Source organism: Tigriopus californicus, chromosome 12 (assembly GCF_007210705.1).
Source record: "Tigriopus californicus strain San Diego chromosome 12, Tcal_SD_v2.1, whole genome shotgun sequence".
Taxonomy (NCBI): domain Eukaryota; kingdom Metazoa; phylum Arthropoda; class Copepoda; order Harpacticoida; family Harpacticidae; genus Tigriopus; species Tigriopus californicus.
In genome coordinates, this window is record NC_081451.1 from 6,468,858 (window position 1) to 6,491,702 (window position 22,845).

General features: G+C 41.1%; 3 protein-coding genes across 4 annotated transcripts; all 3 read left to right on the top strand.

The window, feature by feature from the left end:
- The first annotated feature begins 3,894 nt into the window (after positions 1 to 3,894).
- LOC131892238 (PAN2-PAN3 deadenylation complex catalytic subunit PAN2-like) lies at positions 3,895 to 7,373 on the top strand. The gene is made up of 5 exons (XM_059242028.1): positions 3,895 to 4,262; positions 4,360 to 5,418; positions 5,533 to 5,638; positions 6,085 to 6,484; positions 6,554 to 7,373. The coding sequence occupies exons 1-5, from the start codon at positions 3,895 to 3,897 to the stop codon at positions 7,072 to 7,074; spliced, it is 2,454 nt and encodes an 817-aa protein (XP_059098011.1). The 3' UTR covers positions 7,075 to 7,373.
- Positions 7,374 to 11,238: 3,865 nt separating this feature from the next.
- Positions 11,239 to 12,000, top strand: LOC131892239 (uncharacterized). Its single transcript, XM_059242029.1, has 2 exons — positions 11,239 to 11,468; positions 11,751 to 12,000. The coding sequence occupies exons 1-2, from the start codon at positions 11,239 to 11,241 to the stop codon at positions 11,998 to 12,000; spliced, it is 480 nt and encodes a 159-aa protein (XP_059098012.1).
- Positions 12,001 to 19,596: 7,596 nt separating this feature from the next.
- Positions 19,597 to 21,439, top strand: LOC131892081 (sal-like protein 1). Of its 2 annotated transcripts, XM_059241816.1 has the most exons (3): positions 19,597 to 20,611; positions 20,813 to 20,975; positions 21,057 to 21,439. In XM_059241816.1, the coding sequence occupies exons 1-3, from the start codon at positions 20,095 to 20,097 to the stop codon at positions 21,295 to 21,297; spliced, it is 921 nt and encodes a 306-aa protein (XP_059097799.1). In that variant the 5' UTR covers positions 19,597 to 20,094; the 3' UTR covers positions 21,298 to 21,439. The 2 variants fall into 2 exon arrangements, with proteins under 2 accessions (XP_059097799.1, XP_059097798.1); XM_059241815.1 differs by having other exon boundaries at positions 20,813 to 21,439.
- Positions 21,440 to 22,845: the final 1,406 nt, after the last annotated feature.

Here is a 22,845-nt window from a genome sequence, read left to right on the forward strand (position 1 = left end):
CAAATTTGAAGCCAGTCTGGGACGGGTGGTCAAAATTCTCAATGAGGACCAATACGTTGTTAAATTCTGAATTGATAGCGTGAGCAATTACCAGGTGCAGACGATCTTTTAAGATTAGGGTTGATCGGCGCTTTTGATTGAACGACTCCGGCGGAAATATTACACTCGATCGACATAGTAGACAATTTGTCTACAATGTCGATCAAGTGAAAAAAAAGCATTTGACAAATCATTCTTTCAGTAGGACACGAGAGCTTTAGCATAAATGCCAATCCCATCGACTAGTCAAAAGTTTTAGGGCTTGGTATCATCGAAAAATTCTCGTTTTCCAAGGGTGGCTATTTAAGTTCTTTTGCGACAAGTCGCAACAAAAAGATCCCTTCATTCGGGCAATTTCAAAAAATTGTAATTGGCCTAACAGTTCAGCTTCCGGTACAAAGGAATCATAAAAGATAATGATTTATCATGTGCCAGAGATACTAAAGGCTTTTAATCTGTCCTCGAACTTCCATTACCCAACCTGCCATTCATCTCGTCGAAATATAACGTGTGACTTGGCACAAGGGAGTTTTTTTACTTGGGAGTTCCCACGGGCACAGTCCCATCAGATGTGAATTTGGGGCTATTGAAAAAGGCAGCGCTTAGAGGAACATGTAAAGCCCTCTCAATGAGTGGTTGAAATACTATGCGAACGTAATGAATATCGCATGAAATTAATGGACGGCAAACAGGGTGTTGAAATACAAACACTACGTATATCTTGAGACGAAGGAGATTGCTGTTGTTCGTATTTGTTTGGGATTGATCATTGGGGACAGCCAAAATGTGCAAAAATATATATGGTTTACTCTTCAAAATATGCATAAGAATTATTCATAGTTAAGGTTTAAGTGGATATTTGTTTGCATATTTTGACCAACAACTAGTGAAAACAGGCCAAAAATATGCTCTGATACTAAAATTCCAGCTCGAAATCAAGAAAATGCTTTCAATTCGAAGAAGGTAGGTAATGAAGAATCAGGACAAACTAGTGACTGTGGGCGGCGAAAACGGTTTTGAGCCCAACAATAAGGGCGAAACCGGAACAATGAGCATTTGATTTACTCAAGCAGATCCCTGAAATGTTCACTAATGTATAAGTCGACCAACCTTTCATGCCACTTGGAAATTAGTTTAGCAATTCGAACATCGCTAAGAACTGCACAGCACTCGGCAAATGGTCATGAACTCGAGCATGTTCTGCAATCATTTCATTACTTCCCTGCCATAATTTGATCTAAGGAAATGATGTCAGTAGTTCCAATTTGCATTTGACGCGACTAAACAAACTTCCACGATCAAACATGTGGTTGGATTTATCGGACGTTTAAATCCAGCGATAGTATCATATTTTAAATCTGAATAAGTCGATTGTTCAGCCACATCTTGAATATGCCTCGCCTATTTGGGCTTCAATTAGTTCAGCAGGTTTGCAAAAGCTCGAGCAGGTCCAAAGATGTTTCACTAGAAACATCACAGGAATGAGAGAGCTCTGATATTGGGAGAGGTTAGAACGGTTGGGATTGTACAGTACTCAGAGAAGGTACGAAAGGTATCGGATATTGTACGTTTTCAAAAGTATTCCCAGGATTTAGGGTCAGTTGTAGTGACCGTAGAAGCTTAATGTGCGTTTTGAGAGCACCTTCAAACCCGAGAATCCAGGCTAGTTAAAACAATGAAGTCCAACTCTCTTCTTTCTCGGGCTCCTTCATTGTTCACTTTGCTCCCTTCAAATTTGCGTAGGGCGTATGTAGGCGTTGATCCAGAAGCAGGATTTAAGTCAGACTTGAACAAGTGTTTGGCGAAAATTCCCAATCAACCTTATATTCAAGGGTTAGCAAGATCAGCCAACTCTAAATCGTTGGTTGATCAAAACATATAAAATTATATGTAAAGTAAAGCTTGATACATTCTTTCGTCTTGAACTTCAGGGATTCCAATACCAGTAGCGGTAAGAAAGTCCGCAAAACAAAAAAAGCAAAGAAAAAAACCCGCAGATTCAAGTTGCGAATACAGTTTGGTAGAGAAGCTTATTGGACAACTGTATCTGCCTTTTGTATCGCTTCACCACTTTAATCGATCCCAAAATATTGTCATGAATATATAAATACCATGTAGCGTAAAAGGTAAAGCAAAAAAAAAAATATACATAAACATTAAATGTAGAAAATGTTTAAAAAGCAAAAACCCAATTTTAGGAAATGCACCTATATATCATGTATGTTTTTGCAGTCTCTATAGCCCCCTTACGCTGCACGAAATATGTTTTACGTTCTGCACTGGAGAGGGCGCTTTGTCATTCAGCCTCTACCAAATGTAGGGCCGATTGGGCCAATTTCTTTCTATGGAATTATAATGCGTTTGTGTTGTTTTTGGCTAATTCTATCAAAATCTTATTTATATTTAGTGCCCCGGGTCACATAATGTTCGGAAAAGAAATTGCGTTCAAGGCAAGGCAAGATCAGTTTGTTTACCAATATACCGTGCCTCTTCCCGTTTTCTTTGGGGTGTGTGACGCTGCAAATGAGGGCCCGTATTGATCATATCCCTATCTTAAGCGTATAATTTATAAGCTGTGGCAAAAACAGACAGTGCGAATCCATTGAACTCTATCACGGCGAGCTTTTTCATTCATTGTTGGACTTAGCCATCAAAGACAACAAATGTCATTAGCACAACGGCTCGTACTCCAAAAAATATTGAGCGTCTCTAATTGGCGTCGTTATAAATTCCATTCTTTTTTTCTGTGAAAAGGAGCATCACGCCATTTTCAGTTGTTTCTTCGTGATATTGGAATATATTTCTTCATAACACTTGGCTCATGTCGTGTTAGCGTTGATGTTAGAAAGTAATTTGAGCACCTGTTATAAATAAAACTGAACCCAAATGCTTCTTGGGCTCGGAGGGTTATGGGACCTTTTTGGATGCATTGGTTTCAGCTTTTTGAATAAGCGATATGGATAAACACCTTTACTAAGATACTGTACACTAGTATGAAATATTGTGGCCAAACGAAGACGGATTTTAGCCAAATGCAAGCAAATGGGAAGAGAAAAAACAAGAGATGGTAATGTGTGGGGTCTGCAAGATTTTGCATTTTGTTCTTGGTCTGATGCCTCGTTCTATTGATATTGAGAGGTGCATATTAGCAAGAAAAAAAGTATGATGAAATTATTATCCAAACTATGTCGACGATATTGTTGAATCTTTTGCATTTCACTTCGATTTAATCCAATTCGTTGACATTCCAGTGCCACGAATTAGTTTGCTCAAACCAAAACATTGAGTCCCTTGTAATGATTGGAATCGGGTATTTCTTTGACGTCAAGTGCTCTGATGCGGTCAAAACCAGAGGGTTTATGCACTTTCCACTGGTACCCGTCATTAATTCGAAATTAAGAAAAACAGTCAATGAAAAAGTACGCCGAGAGCAACATTTTCTACTGAATAAAGTTGGAGTAATCTAACCGATGGAGTTAGTCCCTGGGGTCCCTGGGTTCCTGGGGGTCCCTAGTCCATGGGTGGAGTGGGCCGCAGATATAAGTAAACTCAAGAAAGAGCCAAAAAGGTAGGCCTTGTGCCAAAACAGTTCCTGGTGATAACCTACCCCATAAGCGCGCTCCATTTCTGCTACTTCTTCGCTTTCCTCACATTCTTCCGGTCGGCTTCCTTGCGTAGGCGCTGACCTGCCAATTGCCCGGTAAACAGCCGGCTACCCAACCCTGCTGACCCAGTTGAGCTCGCCTGTCTTATAAATAAGCCCACCCGCTTGGTTCGACCTCAGTTCAACAGATCTCTTGAAGTTGAAAACATATCATCATTTCGAGAAACAGTTTCAAACTTTTACGAAACACAATGGACAACTTTCGATTCAACCTGATGGCCAACGAATTCCAACCGCAAGGTTCGACTACCAAGAATTCACTTTTTTCTTTCAATATTCTCGCCCCCGAGTTTCAACCAGAAGGGAAGACCATCCAGACCTCGGCAATGGGCATGGCAGAGCAAAGTCACAAATTCAATTTATTTGCTGATGAATTTTACCCTGAAATCAACAACAATGACATCGAAGAAGCACACAAATGGGACCAACATACGTCGCAGCAAATGTTCCACCTATTTTGTAGTGATCACAGCCTTCGCATCAGGTCTGAAATCCAAACAAAGTTAGAGAAAGAATACGCTACTTTGACCAATAACGAATTTGAGGATGTCAATAAAATGTAAGTACCGTACAAAGATAACCGGAAAGGGAATGAGTGTGTGATGTGATCCTTTGAATGTTTGGGTTGCTTTAACATTTGGTCAACGTTTTTTCAGGTTTTCTAGTCATTATTCTTACGGCGAAGAAGAAGCTCTACCAGTGTCGGAAAACAGTTCAACAAGTTTCACACCCAAGCTGATCCCTGAACTGTATCATAAGGTGCCCATTGTGTTTGGCAAGTTTGGCATGGACTCGTTCGACTTTGAAGAACACAACCCCACCAGTTTGTGTGGTCTCCAAGGTTGTCTGCCTAATGCCTATTGCAACGCCATGATCCAGGCCCTTTATTACCAGGCAGGCCTTCATCAAGTGGTCCTCGGCCATTGTTGTGACATGGACACGTGTTTGGTGTGCGAGTTGTCCTTCTTGTTCCACATGATGGACCAAAAGAGCGGGAATCAATTAGTGCAGCCTCACAACTTCTTGAGGGCCTTGAGAACCAACACTGAGGCCGTTGCCCGAGGCCTGGTGTTTCCTAATTCGGATTCCGTGACGGCCTCTAGTTCAAGAGACATAATTCAAGTGGTGCAAAATTGGCACAAATTTATCCTTGAGCAAATCGCCGTGGCTTCTAGGGACAATGGCAGCAATGCCTTCGATCACAGTTGTGGCCTTGAGACTGTGACAGTGACCACCTGCACCAACTGCCAATCGTGCATCAGTGTTCAAAGTGGGCAACAAATTGGTTGCGATCTTGTGTATCCCCAAGACTCGACGAGAATTTCCTTCGAAGACGTTTTGTGCTCCTCCCTTGAATCCAGCAAAGCAATGAGATCGGCCTTGTGTTCCCATTGTGGCCATTTCCAGCCCACCAATCTGTCCCATTCGGTACAATCTTTGCCGGAGTCACTGACGGTTTACACTGGGTGCAACGAGAGTGTAACCAGTGCATTTTGGGAACAGCAATCTGTGCACGTGGCCAATGAAGCTACTCTCACGGCCAATGTGTACGGTTCAAAAGTGGATCAAGATGGCGATTTGTGGGACCAGATGAGAGAATTAGATGTTTCTTGGATCCCTGAATCGTTGAAGCTCCAAAGATTGGCTGATGGCACACTCAAGGGAGGAGCTAAAACTACGTTGAATGAAGACGGGGAGCAAGTGGAATACGAGTTGTAAGTTTGACTACGATTGTTATTTTTGACCATTTATTGAAGAGGAAAGCAGACACAACTATAGCTTTATTAAGGAAAACAATTTGATTGATTTATTTTTTTCATTCGTTTCAGGCAATCTGTTTGCTTTACAATCGTGGATCCGCAGACTGGTAAAGCGTCAAATGTGGTGACTGCCATCAAAGTGGGGGCCTTTAATTCAGCCCGATTGGTTCTGCCGGTAAGTCAGTGATTCAAATTGAGTTTGATGTGGTTGCAATTAATAAACAAATATCTATGGACAATAGGAGTGTGGGGGGGGGTTGCCATTGGTCAACGTTTTGCACGGGAGGCTTTGAAATTTTGAAATATTAACGTTTATCAATGTGCGGACAGATATCAGAACAACATTTTAATTCATCCTAGATTTGTGCAAAATCGCAATGCTGCATTTGAACCCAACAAATTACGTGTGCTATAATTAGAACCGTTGATTTTCGTAAAAGTTGGATTATTTACCATATCTTTGACCTTGTTAGGTCAAAAGAGCGTTAAAAGGCAACTATGTTTGTGCGAAATCGAAGTGCTTCACTTTCGAATCGTTGTAGCGATTCACATTCACGGAACCTTGTGTATACACCAAATCCTTCCATTATTTTCTTTTTCATTTTGTCTTTCATATTTCAGGAGAGTCAATGGTATCTGTTCAACGACTTCTCCATCAATCCGGTTGACAGTTCCGAGGCTACTTGGATAGACCTTAATCTGAAGGTGCCGAGCATTTTGGTCTATCGGCGGGTAGAATACAACGAGGTCAGTGTGCCCTTCCATCCTAAACCTTCCCCGTCCATTGGCTTGGACATCTTCCAACCATCCCAAGGTCATGAGGGACCTCTGAGCTTCTGTCCCTTGGACGACAACGAAGTCCCTAGAGCTGGTGATCTGGTGGCCTTAGATGCGGAATTCGTCACTCTGACGCCAGAGGAGAAGTCTCCTGGAAGGAATCGGCGACTGATCACGGTCAAGGCTGCCGTGAGACTCGTGGGTAGAGTTACTTGCGTCCAGGGCTGGGGTCCGCGTCGTGGAGGTAAGAATCAAGAACCTGGCTGTTTTGCAGTGAGCACAGAACGTCAATTTGTCATCCTTTTCTTTGTAGTACCATTCATTGACGACCACATTTCCTGCGAGGAGGAAATATCGGACTACGTGAGCAAGTACTCGGGGATATTTCCAGGAGATCTGGACCCCACCCAGAGCTCCCACCACTTGACGTCTTTAAAGAGGACCTACAAGAAGGTGCGCCATCTGGTGGACGTTGGCTGCATCTTTGTGGGACATGGGCTCAAAAACGATTTCGACATGCTCGGGATCGTTGTGCCCTCGGATCAAGTGGTGGACACGGTGCACCTGTTCCATCTGCCCCATTGGAGGTTGTTGTCCCTCAAGTTCCTGGCGTGGTACTTTTTGGACAAGCACATCCAAAAAGAGTGCCACAATTCCAACGAAGATGCGGTTGCTGCGTTGGAATTGTACCAGATCTATTTGGATTTGGAGGCCCAGGGAACGGTGAAGGCCACTCTAGCCAAAGTCTTGGATCAGGCTCGACTTCTGAATTGGAAGGTTCCACACCTCCAAGCCAATTGCGTCGCCTTTAGGAGTACATACCTTCTATATTGATGTTTGCTGAAAATAAATGCATATGCGTTCAACTATACCATAGGGTACATCAATCATCATCCAGTATTACTTCATTTTTATCACCACTTACCTCAGCCTCATCACTTCTCCACTTTGCTGCTTTACCAATTTGGTTATATTACTTTTTAGAGCTATGTCCGAATACATACTGGCCTTTTTAGCTTTAAAACCAACTTTGAGCATTTTGCTGAATTGATTTTAAGTAAAGACCAATTCCATCCAGTTGAAATTAACAAGGAGCTATATATAGTATACTTGTAGCATACCAGCGACTCTCTGTGATCATCTTTATTCATTAAATTGTCCTAAAAATAAAAATTTAAGTCTAGAGAAAGTGATGTTTTTAAAGTTAGTCATCAAAAACATGTGAAATTGTGCTTTTTGTTTTACAATTCTATTAGAAATGATGATTGCAAAAGTCTTACTGTTAAAAAGTACAAGTAGTTTTCAAATTAGAAACGGCGCATTTAGACCATGATAAAAAACTAAGATTGAATCCGGTTGGAGGATTGAAGTAGGATTAGTGCTGGGGCGAGTCTCGCACAGGAGTCGAGTCTTTCACTGTGTACAGTACACAAGTCGAACAAAATGACTCATATTTCGAAATTTGAACCAAAAAATCTTTTTGACGAGTCCGGACTCCAAGCAATTTCTCCAAAAACGAGTAAAAGATTAGAGAGCACTCAGACTCGAGTTCGGTTCGCCCCAGCACTAGTCTTACTTCAATCCTCAAACCGGATTTCTTCCTGGTTTTTTACTTTAGTCTAAATGCTCCTATGTAATTGAAGAAAGATATTGAAATGGTAACATACTGCAATTCCCAGATTTGGATCCATTTTCATTCAAAATAGCGGGAGCTCATTCAGCTGGAATATATATCTTCAAAATCCATCGGCATTTTACATCTATTATCCAAAGAGTGAAGGAATCTTTCTTTAGAATAAGAAGCATGCTTTGAATCGGTTTTTGAGGCTGTATGATTATATGATTATATTGCACCGAAGAGGAAACACGTATCTACGGATTTGATAATCGATTATAAGTGACGTTTATTGTTGAGGAAACATCTAGATGAGCCAGCCGATAAAAAAAGAGGATAGACGGAATCATAAATATCTCCCCTCCCCGAGCTCGAAAATGACAATTTGAGAATTAATAAGAAACGCAATAGACATTTCACGATCACGTTTGAACTTGGCGCCAAGATCTGGACGAGGAACGGCTTGAGTTTCTGATGTCAACGAAACATGAGCTGTCCATCCTTCCATTTGGCACAAGTTGGTCCTCCGAGGACTCGAGCGATTCCAACAGCCAACAATAAAACAGTAAAAATCAATCAAACGGACGGTGGGTTGGAATAAACATGGCCTCGTTCGTCAACGAGGACTGCGTCAGATCAGATTCCCCGTATTCCTGGTTGAGGTGAAGAAGAGGAGGGCGTATTGGGGTGTGGGTTAAATGAGGAGAGGAATTCGAGGTATTCGAATCTGAGGAGGTCCTAGCAAGCCGGAGAAAACGTCGGTTGCGACGAAAAGTGCCTCCGGGAGTCTGAATGAGATACGAACCAAAATGAACCAAACACTGAGCCACGCCTGCGTGGTGGAAGAAGCTGTAGTACTTGTACAACTACTAAAAAAAGCTGTTTTTGGACTTTGCTCTCCCACGTAAGAAATTTCTATTTTTAGAAAGAACTCTTTGAAACCCTAGAAAAGAGTTTTTCTTCTTCTAATACTGCGTATTGTACTTTGCTTATTTAGTACCTCTAGTGTTTTGAAAAGTGCCCAGGTGACCTTACAAAGTTTGTGTTGAAATCATCAGACAGCTGCTACTTATGTACATTAGTCACATTATGATGAACAATTGCCTTCGAAATATGAGCTTGGGGGATGTATCCCAGACTCTTATCTTGGTTTCCAGAGGGCGTGGGTTGGAATCCCGCTGTTGGTGAAAATGTTCCCCAAATTTCATTTTCACAGTTAAAGCAACGAAAAACTCATCCTTCTTTATGTCGTTCAGGTCAACATCATTTGCGTATCCCTCTGGATTTTTTCAGTTCTTCATTTCGGACCATGAGACACCCAAGGGACCTACCTACATATGTCCTCAATGTGGAGAAATCCACACTTGATACGCCTCGGGGGGATGGGACACTTGCCCTCTCTCGAGTTGTACGTACTGTTTTGGCTACGAACCTATATTGGTCAGCCAGCCAAGACTAGACTAGTACTTCGATGGTTTGAAGTCAAGAATGACATCTTTTAAACATATCAACAACATCAGCAATCATTGAAAAAAAATTCTCCAATGTGACAAGAACTACGAAGCCATTCGAGACAATTTAAAAAAACCTTACATTTTATAACATAATAATGACTCAAAGGCGTTCAAAATGCCCGTGCAACATCTCTAATTTGTTTCATGAGCCAGGGAGCTTACTCGAGGCATTCAAACAGACTAAAGAAGCATTGAATTTTCCATGATTTTGCATGGAAATAAGGATCCAGTTTTATCTTTTATTGTCATTGTCAAAATGGCCTATTATTGGCAAGCTTTCAACAATGTCTTGATGATTTGCAAAAAGACGCACAAAATAATTATGAAATCAAAGGTCAACAAGCACAAAAAAGGTACGACTGATTAAATTCAAATGAGGAAAATGGAACGAACTAGTTGGGATGCCCATTACCCAAAAAGTAATTAATTGCACTTGTAATCTAAGGACTGTGCCAAAAAATCGAGTCTCGAATAATGTTTTTTTTAACATCTAGACCCAAAGGGCCGTTAACCTAAACAAAATATTTTCTAGAAATCGTCAGTTATTCAAAAACCAAGGAACTAAACCTGTCACTCGAAATTTACATTATGATTTGTTCATGTTAATCCAACTTGAACCTCTCAAAGAAGTTACGTGATGTTGGGTCGTACAATCTCGCAACCAGATTGAGAAATTTGCCAAAATGTCCCCTCTTTAGCTCACAGGAAATGGCATTGTTAGCCAAATGTTTCATGATGGGTTTTCATGTATTTGTTTGTAATTAAATCTTTGTCATTGCTGACCTAGGTCCGCCTGGAACTCGCTTATTTCATGGCGAGGAAAACAAAGTTGGCCCATGTAATGTCGAGAGGCGCACGCATCTTTGGCATTTTTGGGATGTGCAAACATCAAGTGGCTTCATTCATGTTCAGTTAGAATCAAACATGAAATACTGTAGTCTCTAATAAAATTACTTTGCGGGTGTACTAAGTGCAGAGGGAAGTTTTTTAAAACGCTTTTATCTCTGATTTAAGGCTTGGATGTTACCCAGCATGGACATCTGCACCCAACTTTGACGAGTGCATTTCCATACTAGATAACGTCCAAGACTACATAACTCCGAGGTACGAGCTTTAAAAAAACAGGCCTCAAATTAAAGGGAGAAAGTAAGAAGTCTGGCCGTCGCCTCTTTCGGTTATGAATACTGACGAGGTAGGCTGAAAGTAAGAAAATTTTGTTTTGCTTTATAAGTTGAAATGAAATGACGACAAAAAGTGTTTGAATAAATATTGATTGGTTTTTTTTCTTCTCCAGCATTTGAAATAACAAAGGGTTAAGAGAAAAAAGCGATCTTGAAACAACCTTCTTGGGCATGTGGAATGGTTTCATAATGAACATTTCTCGCAAAAAAAATTACATGACAATGGACTGATTTCGAGTATCAGAGGTATGACAATAATGGGTCACCTTGGGCACAAACTTCGGCATGGTTGAGAGTTGGGACTCTTCTAAAAAAGAGGGGTGGACATATGTTACCCAAATATGATTTAGTCAATAGCAGTTCTAGTATCCTATCAGAAGTACGTAAAATAAGCATTTCATGTCCCTCCTACTGAGACTGGTAAAAATCAAACATCGATGGAAGGCGAGGCAACAAAGCCCGCGTAGAAAGTGAGAGCGCTCACTTTGAACTCAAGACAATCAGCCATTACTGAAATGAGGTTAGGTTGACAAGCTCAACGTGGTTCAAGGGAGTAAGCTGTAGCTGCGTCGGCCAGCTTAAGCGTCTTCCAATGGAATAACGAAGCCCATATATAAGGCGAGATTGGCGAGTCTGTGTTATAATAATCCTATCATTGATACTATAAGAAACTCAAATACGAAGAACAATGTCTCCCTTGAACAATATAAATAACGGAAATGGACAAGGAGATCCCGCCCAAGTCCAAGTGGAGGTGGGCCAGCAACAGAGACGGGCAAATCAACCAACCGTCATTTGCCCCAATTGCAAAAAGCGACTCTCCGAGCGAAACGCCCTCACCCGACACATGAAGATCCATGACAGCACCACTAAGATATTCAAGTGTATGGTGTGCCACAAGAACGACCAGCGACAAAAGTAAGTGCGGATCATTTGATATCATTTCATGTACTATTATTGTAATTTGGCAAAAAGTGGATGCACAACCACTCACTCGAATATAGGTTTTCAGATAGAACTTGCATTGGAAACGAGTCTTGTGATAGTTTGTTGGCTTCGTATATTCTTGTGGTTTTGCTTACCTCATATTTATTGTGCCAAGAAGAGAATGATTTGGTCCCGGATGCTCACCACCAAGAGTTTATGGCCGACTATTGCACCAGTCACACAATTTAACAACCATTTTCTCTCTACTTATAGATCCAACTGGAGGCAGCATGTGGCCACCCACATTGGCCAAGAGATCCCTCCGGACGTGTTTGAAGCTTTAGACCACGAGACCAAGGCCATTCTGACTGGAACGCATGGTCAAATGAACCGAAAAATCTTCGAGGAACGATTGGCCAAGGCCGAAGCAAAACAAGCCAAAAAGAACAATAAGGCTCGAAGATCCAAGCATGAATTGTCGTTTGAAGAACTTTGGTATCCCATATGTAAATTACGAGAATAAATGCTGAGAAATTGATTTTCACTGCGTGTTCTAGCATTTAGCTTGCGTCAAAATTAATGTTAGCTTTAGTTTCTCAATTTGAATAACTCCTTGGCACCAAGTTGTCCTAAATGAGATCAAAATGGATCTCTTTATCTTTGAACAAATTTCGAAGAGAAATTAAACTTCCTCTAATGATGACATAAGTGGTGATTTATTTGCCGCCAAAATTTATTCAATAGTAAGTCAATGTCTAATCACAGCTCAAACGAGGTGCGAAAAGAGTTGTCCAGACATTGAATATTAATCAGGATTAGTATTAAGCTGGAGTGGATTACTTGGGTGTCTAGTGTGTGCGGAGGAGGGTCGATGGTTCGTTCTATTGTAGATCGGGCAGGATTGCGCATTACATTACCGCAGTCAACGGACAACACCACTACTACCCAGAGTTGACTCTGAGACGGATGCCCCCAATTGTCATTGTTGGCTGAACCTTCGTTGAATATTCAATTGATCGCGTGAGAATCCCACGAGTACTTTCGGAATTTCCTATTGAGCCATTCCAATTCCTAGATAAAATGCCGACATTATTTAATCATGATCAAAGTGTTCCTGAAATAAATCTATCTATCTATCTAATTGGCGATTCACAGGGGCAGACGCTCTTCAAGAATGGGGTTTGTTTGCCCTTAAAATGGACAACTCAAGCGGAAATAACAGGTCATTCTTAGTCGCTAGATATTGAGTTTAAAAGACAAGACGCATCTGGCAGTTCAATGTTCACGATGCAACGTCAATTTGAATAATCTTCTCGTCTTGAACTGCTGGGATTCCAATCCCGGTAGCGGTAAGGAAGTCCGCAAAAAAAAATCAATGGTAAAAGAAGGCTCTTGGACTTGACTTGTTCATTATAGCCCCATATGTTGATAGACCAATAAATTCATGAATCAGGCCTTGGTGTTGGTAAAGAAATAAGTACCGTCCCAAACTGGTGGTCCCAGTTGCCTTAAAAAGTCCACATAGCCAATGACACGCTTTTTGCCGCTTGCGGTCAGAGGGTTATGGAATGACCTAATCCTACAAAGTCCTTAAACAACTGTTTAACAAAACACCCCCCTTCTTGTCTGGGTTCATTGTAACACCCTCTACTTCGTCTTTGAGTGGAGAGGAAAAATCAAGCCAGACACCAAAAAGGGAGAAATGGTCCGTGACGCCAGAGGTCACTTGCATCTAGCTTGGGGGCAAGAGTTGAAATGTTTAGTACGAGTATGAGGGTTTTTTTTAACCTTACCAAGTGACTTTGCCATGAAATTGTCCCAATCCACAACAATATTACTGTTTGAATTGAGTTACACTAATCAGGGGAAAAAAACTTTCAATAGAGAAAGACTTTGATGAGATAACTGACAAATATCTATCGTGACCACACGGAACAGAGAAAAGCTGTCCCAACAAAACTCTAAATCATTGATGTCTTCACAGCTTTTTCAAATACTGATATGATGGAATTTAAAACAGGGCCTTATAATTGAGCAATATGTTATAATGACAATATCATTTTGAAGCACCGTGCTTTTTTGTATAGAGTATGGTGAAATTAAGCAAAATTTGCAATTTACTGATAATTAAACCTATGCATTTGGTTATATTAAATGGAATGCAAAAAGTCCATCGTTTTGTCATAACTTTTCCTATTTTGAAAAAGAATAGAAGCTTGCCAAGCGAAATAAATCATCTGTAACACAGTAGCCGCTTGATATTTGTTCAAGAGGCTTGAATTTGAGGTTAAACTTAAGTAATGGATGGTTCAAATTGAATGAATTTTTTAATGATGTGTCTATACATTTCAAATTGTTTGTATTGTTCCTATGCCTATGTTTCTATTGTTTTTGACAATCAACCCTCTTTTCTCTGCTTTTGTGGTTCTTTTCTTTCTCTTTCTGACCCTCTGTCACGCCCACATGACTTGGTGCAGCCAAAGGTTTCAAACCACTGACGAATAAGCCACCAAAATCAGCCAAGTAGCTGAACTGATCATGTCATCCGACCCGTGATACCCATGAGGCTTCTGCTTCGTCATAGGTTTCAGTTCAAGCCCGTATTTGAAGATCTGCAAGTGGCTTAATCTACGTAAGTTTTGGGAGCTGACAGTATGTGTGGGAACATTTCGCTCTTTTCATAAGGCCTCACATCTCAATGTGCAAAATCTGGAAGGACATAAGCTGTGACTTCAAGGCTCAAACGGACTTTTGGAGTCCGATTTTGGTACTTTAGTTGGGTGATTATCAATTTGTGGCATTGCGTTGAACTGAATCATCAATGTCATCCTCAACACCATCAGTCATCCAAATAAGATCACGGTTTTTTTCATCTTGATTACATAGGGATTGATGGAGTGTTAAGATAATGAAACTATATCAGACAGGTATTTGGAGGGGTGAAACAAGCCAAGCTTTAATCTCTGTCTGTAAAATGTGACAAGCACTGCCCACCATTTTTATGAATTAATTTGAATGAACTTTTTCTCCGTTCAGAAAATTAAAATAGTTTTATAGCTTATCAAAAATCATTGACCATGACTACATGAGCCAACACGTCTGAAGGAACAAGGTAAACAAACCTCTTTTCTTAAGTCCACCAGGCTTTTTGGGCGTCTGCTATGTAAACATGCATGAAGCTGAATAAGCTGAATATGTAATCATGAAAGACATCTTTCTAGGTCATTTTCATGGGAAGGAAGCAATAAGCGCCCTCTGCTTCGCCCTAAAAAGGTTTCAAAAACTGAGTTGCAAAAATCGAAGATTCAAAAGCAACAAAATGATTTACTAACAGCTTTTCCAGCTAAGATATAAAAAAAAAAATACAAAGTACAATATACAATATTGTTGACTGTGAGCGTGAAATTGATCCTCCACTTGCAATGGCACAGAACCATCAATCTAGCGATGGTGCTGAGTAGAAATGGGGAAAAATGCAACTCCATATTTTACATATTCAATGCAATAATTGAAAAAAAACAGCACTATTTCGTATATTTCCCAAATTAGAATTTTTTTATTCATGTTTTGAATGTTTTTGAGGACGGTAAATCAGCTCAGAAGATGCTAGCACCTTTTCTTGGGAGGTCATGGGCGTATTTTTTAATTCCAAAAGAGGAATTTAAAATCCAAAGTAAACAAAATATTTTTTTACAAAATTTGATTTCAAGGTGTCATAAACTGAGTTGAAAAACTCGAAGATTCAAAAGCAACTAGATGGTTTACAAACGGCTCTTCCATCTAAAAGAAATATTTTCCATGCATATAATAAATTAAATTTGGGGCACAAAAAATGTTTTGAACTTGGATTAATAAGTGTGCTTCAAGTATTTCAAATCCGTTAAATTGATGGAACTGATTGCGACCATACTGAGTTGAATTGTGTTGCTTAAGATAGGACATGGCGGCCGCAAGGCCTGGAACAGAAAGCTCTACAATATCTAGCTAGAGGACGTTCCAGCACTGCCCTGCCTTCTGATCAGATGCATGCCAGCTGAAGGGGTGTTTAGCCAATTATTTCTTTTTAATCAATTACCGTCCTATCACTGGGCAACGCAGTAGCCAAATGTCATTTTAAGCGAGTCAACAAGTTTGACCTGCCTTGACTTTGTTTGAACGACGTGTACGTATTTATGGCATGCAAAAACGTACGTAGATGAAATTCCTCTTTTTCCATGTCCGCCTCCACCCCAGAAGGTCTCTTCTGCTCCTGCCTCATCAGCCAATCCAATTGGACTATTTACGCTTTCGAGTGCGATCGTCAAAGTATTTAGCTCATTAATTCATTTATGATCGCGATGAAAAATTGGTTTTTATCGAAAAAAAGCAGACATTTCATTCTGGGAACAAATGGAAAACCTAAGAACTAGAAAGATAGTAGTTAGCATCTAAAAAGGTGGATGATGAAATATGTGCCTAAAGTCTGTTTGAATGGGTAGGACATGCAAAAAATGTACGCCCTTTTTTGGCATAGAACCAAATTTGTCTCCCAAATGTGTTTTTGCAGCATAGCCGTATTGATGGATCCGTGGCAATGCCTTGCTTGTGTGCTAACTAGGCTTTCTATTTATAGACACGGAAAAACCTGAAAGAGAGACGTGGTTCAACCCATTTATCCTTTGGGACTGGACTTTTGGTCATATTTTGCAAACTCTATGTTCGTGTTGTTTGAGGGGATCAAACCAATAAACCAATGATTTGTACTACGTACTTAAGGTCAATTGATCAACAAGGTTTATTTTCACACCATTTTATTACATATCACGGATTACCATGCTCCAATGACAATAGTTTGCTCTGCAGGCTTTGGACGTTTTGGAAGCATCTGATGGTCTTGATTCTCTTTTTCAAGGCTCTCACAAGTTTCCTGCGAAACCTTGCAGGGTTAATGAATTCAGCATTGCCGTCGATAACGCCCCTGAAGTCATTGGGCAACATGTCCTTGACTACCTTGGGCACGTCCATTCCGATGTGGGTTTCCATATAGATCCTCAAGTTGTATCTGAAATAGGAACAAATCAACACTACCGGATCAAGGGTGCAATATTAAACCCGTTATTGGAGAGCTACTCCGATCCAGATGAATATCTGGATGAACGTACCTTTGAACGGAACCTCTGGCACAGAGTGGACATTGGTGACGTTCCGACTTGTGGATATCATCATGTCGATAGACAGAACTTTCGTCCTCAAACACCTTGGGACATATGGGACAGAAGGCCCAACGTTTCCCTGTCACTGGATTCACAACGATTTGGTCTTATTCTGCGAAAAAAGGAGAAGAATCATGACGATTAGGCTATATTCTTGATATGAAAAAAACTTGTTGTTGCGATATGCAAGTCTCATTGGATATATACATTAATATAGATATGTATTTATGATTGCAAGTGCAGGTTTTGTTAACATCTTTGGTTATTGGGGGGCCCATTCTGGGTTCGAGGGTCGCCATTCTAGGCGAATATCCACTAGATGAGCAGGGTTTAGCTTTAGGTGGGATATAGTTCAGCTCTTACTCACATCAGAGTCATCTAACTTCTGCAATTTTTGCTCGATGGAAAAGCAACATATTTTGTCGCAGCCTATTTATAATCAATTGGGAGCAAACACGAGCAGTTGCGAACTAAATTTAGTTAGTGTTTGTGACTTAATGACTTGTTTGTCGTACACCAGAATCACATGATAGTTATTACGAGGGCTCGAAAACAATTGTCTTTGAGGGTCAAATAAGCACAAAAAAATGTTTCAATGCTACCAAAAAGTTTTCCAAAGTATTGATGAGCTTTTTCCTCAACCAGAATTGAGAATAAATTATAGTGAATGTCAAGGTTTGAACTTCTGAGTTATAGTATATCTGGCACATGATAACTATTTTCCTATGTAATTTCTTATCCATTGAAAGCTTGACCGTTTGGGTAATTTCACGGGGGATTATTGATTGCTTTAATTACTAGTTCTCGGATTGAATCAAATTGACCTGTTTGGATTCAAAACGTGCGCCAAAAAATCGTCGATCCTTAAAATCCGGGGCAAAGAACCAAATTAGCCACGCTTTGAAAATGAGTTTTCCATGATGACAACGACTTGTCTTTGGGACTGGCAATTGTTACATACAAAATGTCTACCATGTGGATTGGAAGTGTTATTTCCACCCGAGTCGTCAATTCTAATAGACCGTCAGTCCTTATCTAGAAGGATGTTTAAACGCCATGGGAATTGCCAGTTAGGGCTGGGAATGGTTCAATCACAGGTTCCGAAAGTGCTCGAAGGATTCTCACGCAATCAATCGAGCGTTCAACGACTCGTCGTTGACCGATGCTTCAAATTTTGAGCACTCGTGTCCGACTGAATTCGAGAAATCCAGGTCGGTGCCCTTCTACTCAAAACGACCCGTTCACAACTTTGTGTTCCTCTTTCAAACTGATGTGACTTTGAAACAAAAGTTGCACTTCTACTCATCACATTGAAAGCAGCTCAATAACACGCCATGATTGCTTCTCCGTTTAGATTGGCCGTTTTTCCTAACCTTGATCACATAAAAATGACAGGACATAGGGAAAAAAGTGAACAAAAAAAACGAAGAAAACTTGCCAATAGTTGTTGTAATTCAGATCTTAACTCTTTGATGTTGGGACAATAGCACCATCAGAAAAGCCCCATCGCGGCCACATTATCGTGATTTCTTTTCAGTTTGAAGCCAAATACCGTTTTGGCTTGCCAAATTCTGGCTTGCTTAATAATTTTGTAACGTTTATTTATGCCTCACGGAACCTCTTTTTTTACGTGGTCGGAAGTACACCGTACATTAAAACACTTCTTAAGTCTCATGGACTGACGACACATGGACGGGTGAAAAAAGGGACAATCTACACTTGAACATCCCTTCTTTCCAATGTTCTTCTCAAGACCGAACTTGAGAAGTTTTTGCCACCATTTAGGGTGCTCAAACTGACAGCCTTTTCCTTCTTCAAGACAAGGCTGCTTTCGGTAAACAGGACAGACCGTTTTCTCCAAAACTATCTTATCCTGCTCTACCATAAGTGGAGACACCTCTTCAACCTCTACATTGGTCAAATTAGTCGACTTCTCAACTACTGGGTGAGCCTGTTCTTCAAGCAGCACCCTGGTTTCATTGACCCAAGCAACTAAAGCCTCTATAATAAAGGGTTTATTGACTATGGAAGGATCCTTCCCAGCTAAGACAAAGTCCAAACATTGTCTCGCCTCTTTGCTGACTTTTCCAAAAACAGCTTCCATCATGAATGCAGGAGGAGTAACTATCTATGAGCAGCAAAATCAAGAGACCAAGAAAAAGAAAAGAACTAAAAAGACTATGCAATCTTGTCCCGAGATACAGGACAACAGAGTAGAATGGGAATGAACTACTTCACATCTAACTAAATATAAAAATCTAAGATGGAGATAGTAAACAAAAAGTAAGGTACAGAGAAAAGCAAGGAATCAAGGCAATATGTAAGCTAGGAAAGCAACACAAAAACACAGAAATAAACTCATCAAACTGGTCTAACACAAATATAAATCAATACACTGATGAACAATAAATTCTAACCGTCAAGAACAAAACAATCAAACTAAAGAACTACACATAACATTTTGGAACTAGAAATACGTACTACAATACAAATCAGAGAGAAACTGCTGCTAAAGCTAAACATGAACATAAATGAGCAGTAGATTTATTAGGTTTTGAAGTTTTTACGTCTTACCAAAGAGCCGTGAGATACCAAACCTAATTGAGTGAATGAATAGCAATTCCCATTCATTCACCCACACACAAACACCACGAACGCATTAGGTTTGACCAAAAAGTAACCCTGATTTTCCTTCTAACAGTTTCCAATGTGCACCCAGTAATGCCATATGCCACTGAAAATGTAAATTGGTTGCCCTAGTTGCAACCTCCGGTGATTGTTTGTTTGATCCCATCAGTACATACAACCTCCTGTAAAACGAGGATTGACGTGTCATAATTGTTCGGTATCTTACCCATAGAGAATTTAAAACGTCTGCTAGAAGAGTTGATGGCTGATCAATTGCGTCACAGAACTTGGGCAATGTATTGTTCATTGAATAATCTCTTGATAAAGTTTGTCATATTGGTATTCTCTCGTTTCTCCGTTCGTTTAGGTGTGAATCATAGATATCTATGGTTCACACCTAAAAGAAGTAAAGGGCGCTTCCTCTGCTAAATGAATTTGCAGCGGAATACGGCACAGGCTGGCCAGCAGGTCAGCTGGCTTGCTCAAGGAGACCTAGGTAGGCTACAGCAGCTCACAGTCCAAAGCTAACGGTATAAAACGACCAGCGTATTAAACACATTCTTCATTTCAAGAAGATCCTCGTAGTCGACATTAGCTCTTCCACACTTCTCACCAATCAGCATCAACTACAACTTCCTGGTCTTCCATCGATTTGAATTTGAAACTCCACAAACCCTTCATTCTTGCTTCTCAGACTCAATTGTATTTTGCACGTCTTCTAGTCTGAAATCAACCTCAATTTCAAATTCACTGATCGCGCCCACTTGTTTCATACCCTGGTCCTTTATCGATCCAAAATGGCCATGATTAATACCATCTTCGCTAATCTGGTCGAAGAGGCCAAAGCAGCGTCTGCGGCGGCTTCAAAAACGGCCATGAATGAGCCGGTGGCCCACCTGGAAGAGCCCAGAGGAGTGGTATGGGGCCAAAGAGGAGAGCATGCTCAGACTCCCTTGGCCCCGGGCTCTAATGATTTGGCTCAATATTGGAACGTTCAATCCTTGTTCCACTCGCCTCAGACCTGGCTGCAACTCTTCCGCAGCCTTCAGCACCAAAGCTTCTTGAAACATTTCAAGAACCAATATGAAGCCCAGGAGACTCGGGTTTCCATGCCTCAGCCTTTGTCAGAAGATCAGCTACATGATCTTGTTGGCCGATTGGTTCCAGACCCTTCGGTTTTCGCCCAAGGGGTCCCTGTTCCCGAGGAGTCCGTGAAACCAATCACTGTCCAGGAAGAGCACGAGTACGTTGTTGTGGGCACAACACGAGCACGTAGAAAGAACCCTAGCAGCCCCGTCTATTACATTGTGGATGGTAAGTTTTAATCTACGGTGTGTTTCAGGAGTTTCCAATTCAAGGGGGCGCTACCTTACTTGAGTACATACCTAGTTATGACGCATGGAAGATATGAATTTACGAATTAGTTCAGTAAAATATGGCAAAAACAGGTTCAAACGAGGCTTTCTTAATCAAGCATATCGCCCAATTGTCATGATTCTTCTCCTTTTTTCGCAGAACAAGACCAAATCGTTGTGAATCCAGTGACTGGGAAACGTTGGGCCTTCTGTCCCATATGTCCCAAGGTATTTGAGGACGAAAGTTCTGTCTATCGACATGATGATATCCACAAGTCGGAACGTCACCAATGTCCGCTCTGTGACAGAAGCTCCGTTCAAAGGTACGTTCATCCAGATATTCATCTGGATTGGAGTAGTTCTCCAATAGCAGGTTCAAATGTGCACTTTTGTTCCCACTCCAGATACAACTTGAGGATCCATATGGAAACCCACATCGGAATGGACGTGCCCAAGGTTGTCAAGGACATGTTACCCAATGACTTCAGGGGCGTTATCGACGGCAATGCTGAATTCATTAACCCTGCAAGGTTTCGCAGGAAACTTGTGAGAACCTTGAAAAAGAGGATCAAGGCCACCACATGCATGCAAACTGTTCAAAGCCTTCAAAGCAAGCTATTGTCATTGGAGCATGGTAACCCGTGATATGTAATAAAATGGTGTGAAAAAAAATTCTGTTGATTGATTGACCGTAACTCGGACTACAAATAAGTCTAGATTGTTGTTCATTGGTTTGACGCCCTCAAACAGCACGAAGATGATAAAGAGTTTACGAAACATAGGTAAAAACAAGGTATTAAAAGGAGGAATTGAAAGGCCTGAAAGAGAGACGAGTTACAACCCGTGTCAATAAATGACAAGTCTAGTTAGCACACATACCAGGGACTGTCATGGTTCCATCAAAATGACTATGCTACAAAAACACATTTTGGCGACATATTTGGTTCTATGCCAAAACAGGGCGCACATTTTTTCCATGCCCTACCCATTCAAACAGACTTTAGGCACATATTTAATCATCCACCTTTTTAGATGCTAACTATTTTCTTTCTAGTTCTTATGTGTTCCATTTGTTCCCAAGTGTGGAGAATGAAATGTCTGCTTTTTGCGATAAAAAAACCATTTTTCATCGTGAAAATGAGTCGCAATGCAAGCAAGACGAGACATGATCTGTGTAGAATGGGCAGCTACTTTGCGGATCGCCCTCGAAAGTGTCGGCGACGTAAATAGTCCAATTGGATTGGCTGATGAGGCAGGAGCAGAATGGACGCCCGGCCAATCATGAATCAAGGCAAGCGGAGGGCTTTGTTTATAGGACAAATGTCACCTTCGGGGGTGGAGACGGACGGACGCCCGGCCAATCATGAATCAAGGCAAGCGGAGGGCTTTGTTTATAGGACAAATGTCACCTTCAGGGGTGGAGACGGACATGGAAAAAGGAGGGATTTCATCTATGTATCTATGCATTGGCCAAATATGTACACGTCATACAAACAAAGTCAAGGCAGGTCTAACTTGTTGATTCGCTATAAATGTCATTTGAGTACCGTGTCGCCCCCTGATTAGGCAGTACTCAATTAGGACGAACGAGCTGGCTTAAGGCGGGATTACACGTTGGTGCTCAAGTTTAGAGCTCAGCCTTAATATTGAGCGCGTTCCATTCAATAATTTACGGTTTTTGATGATCTTTGATCTTTTGAAGATTTTTGATCTGAGAGGTTTTTCAAGCTCAACAGGACCCAAAGTAAGGTCACTCTCATGATCTCCGAGATTTCCCAATCAATACCTAGACGGCTTGGCTCCAATCCACGGGCCATTCGCTCCACAAGGATCGCACTTGAATCGTTCAACCGAGGCTGCAAATGGAAACACATGGTTTCCATAATGCTGGCAACGATGGAGGGATGTCTTCAAGAGCCTAGGGGTTACATGAGTTGACCGATGCCTGGACTGCCTACATTTTAAAGTTGATGTGGATCCTGAGCGTGGCCTTTGATATCGATCTGAGGGAGTTTTCCTGCTCAACAGGAAGGTCACTCTCATGAACTCTGAGGTCCCTCAATCAATATCTAGATGTTCTGGCTCCAATCCACGGGCTATTTATTCTGTCCGGAGGTCAAACCTTGCCCGGATGGCGTGGGAGAAATCAGTTTGGTTTCATTACTGAGCTGACGTACATTTCAGTCACCAGGG

Bases quoted from the DNA above. Each gene is read 5' to 3' on its own strand.
- LOC131892238 (XM_059242028.1), top strand. From the start codon at position 3,895: ATGGACAACTTTCGATTCAACCTGATGGCCAACGAATTCCAACCGCAA. The intron at 4,263-4,359 runs GTAAGTACCGTA...ACGTTTTTTCAG, and splicing joins TTTGAGGATGTCAATAAAAT to GTTTTCTAGTCATTATTCTT. The intron at 5,419-5,532 runs GTAAGTTTGACT...CATTCGTTTCAG, and splicing joins GAGCAAGTGGAATACGAGTT to GCAATCTGTTTGCTTTACAA.
- LOC131892239 (XM_059242029.1), top strand. From the start codon at position 11,239: ATGTCTCCCTTGAACAATATAAATAACGGAAATGGACAAGGAGATCCC. The intron at 11,469-11,750 runs GTAAGTGCGGAT...CTCTACTTATAG, and splicing joins AAGAACGACCAGCGACAAAA to ATCCAACTGGAGGCAGCATG.
- LOC131892081 (XM_059241815.1), top strand. From the start codon at position 20,095: ATGGCCATGATTAATACCATCTTCGCTAATCTGGTCGAAGAGGCCAAA. The intron at 20,612-20,812 runs GTAAGTTTTAAT...CTTTTTTCGCAG, and splicing joins CGTCTATTACATTGTGGATG to AACAAGACCAAATCGTTGTG.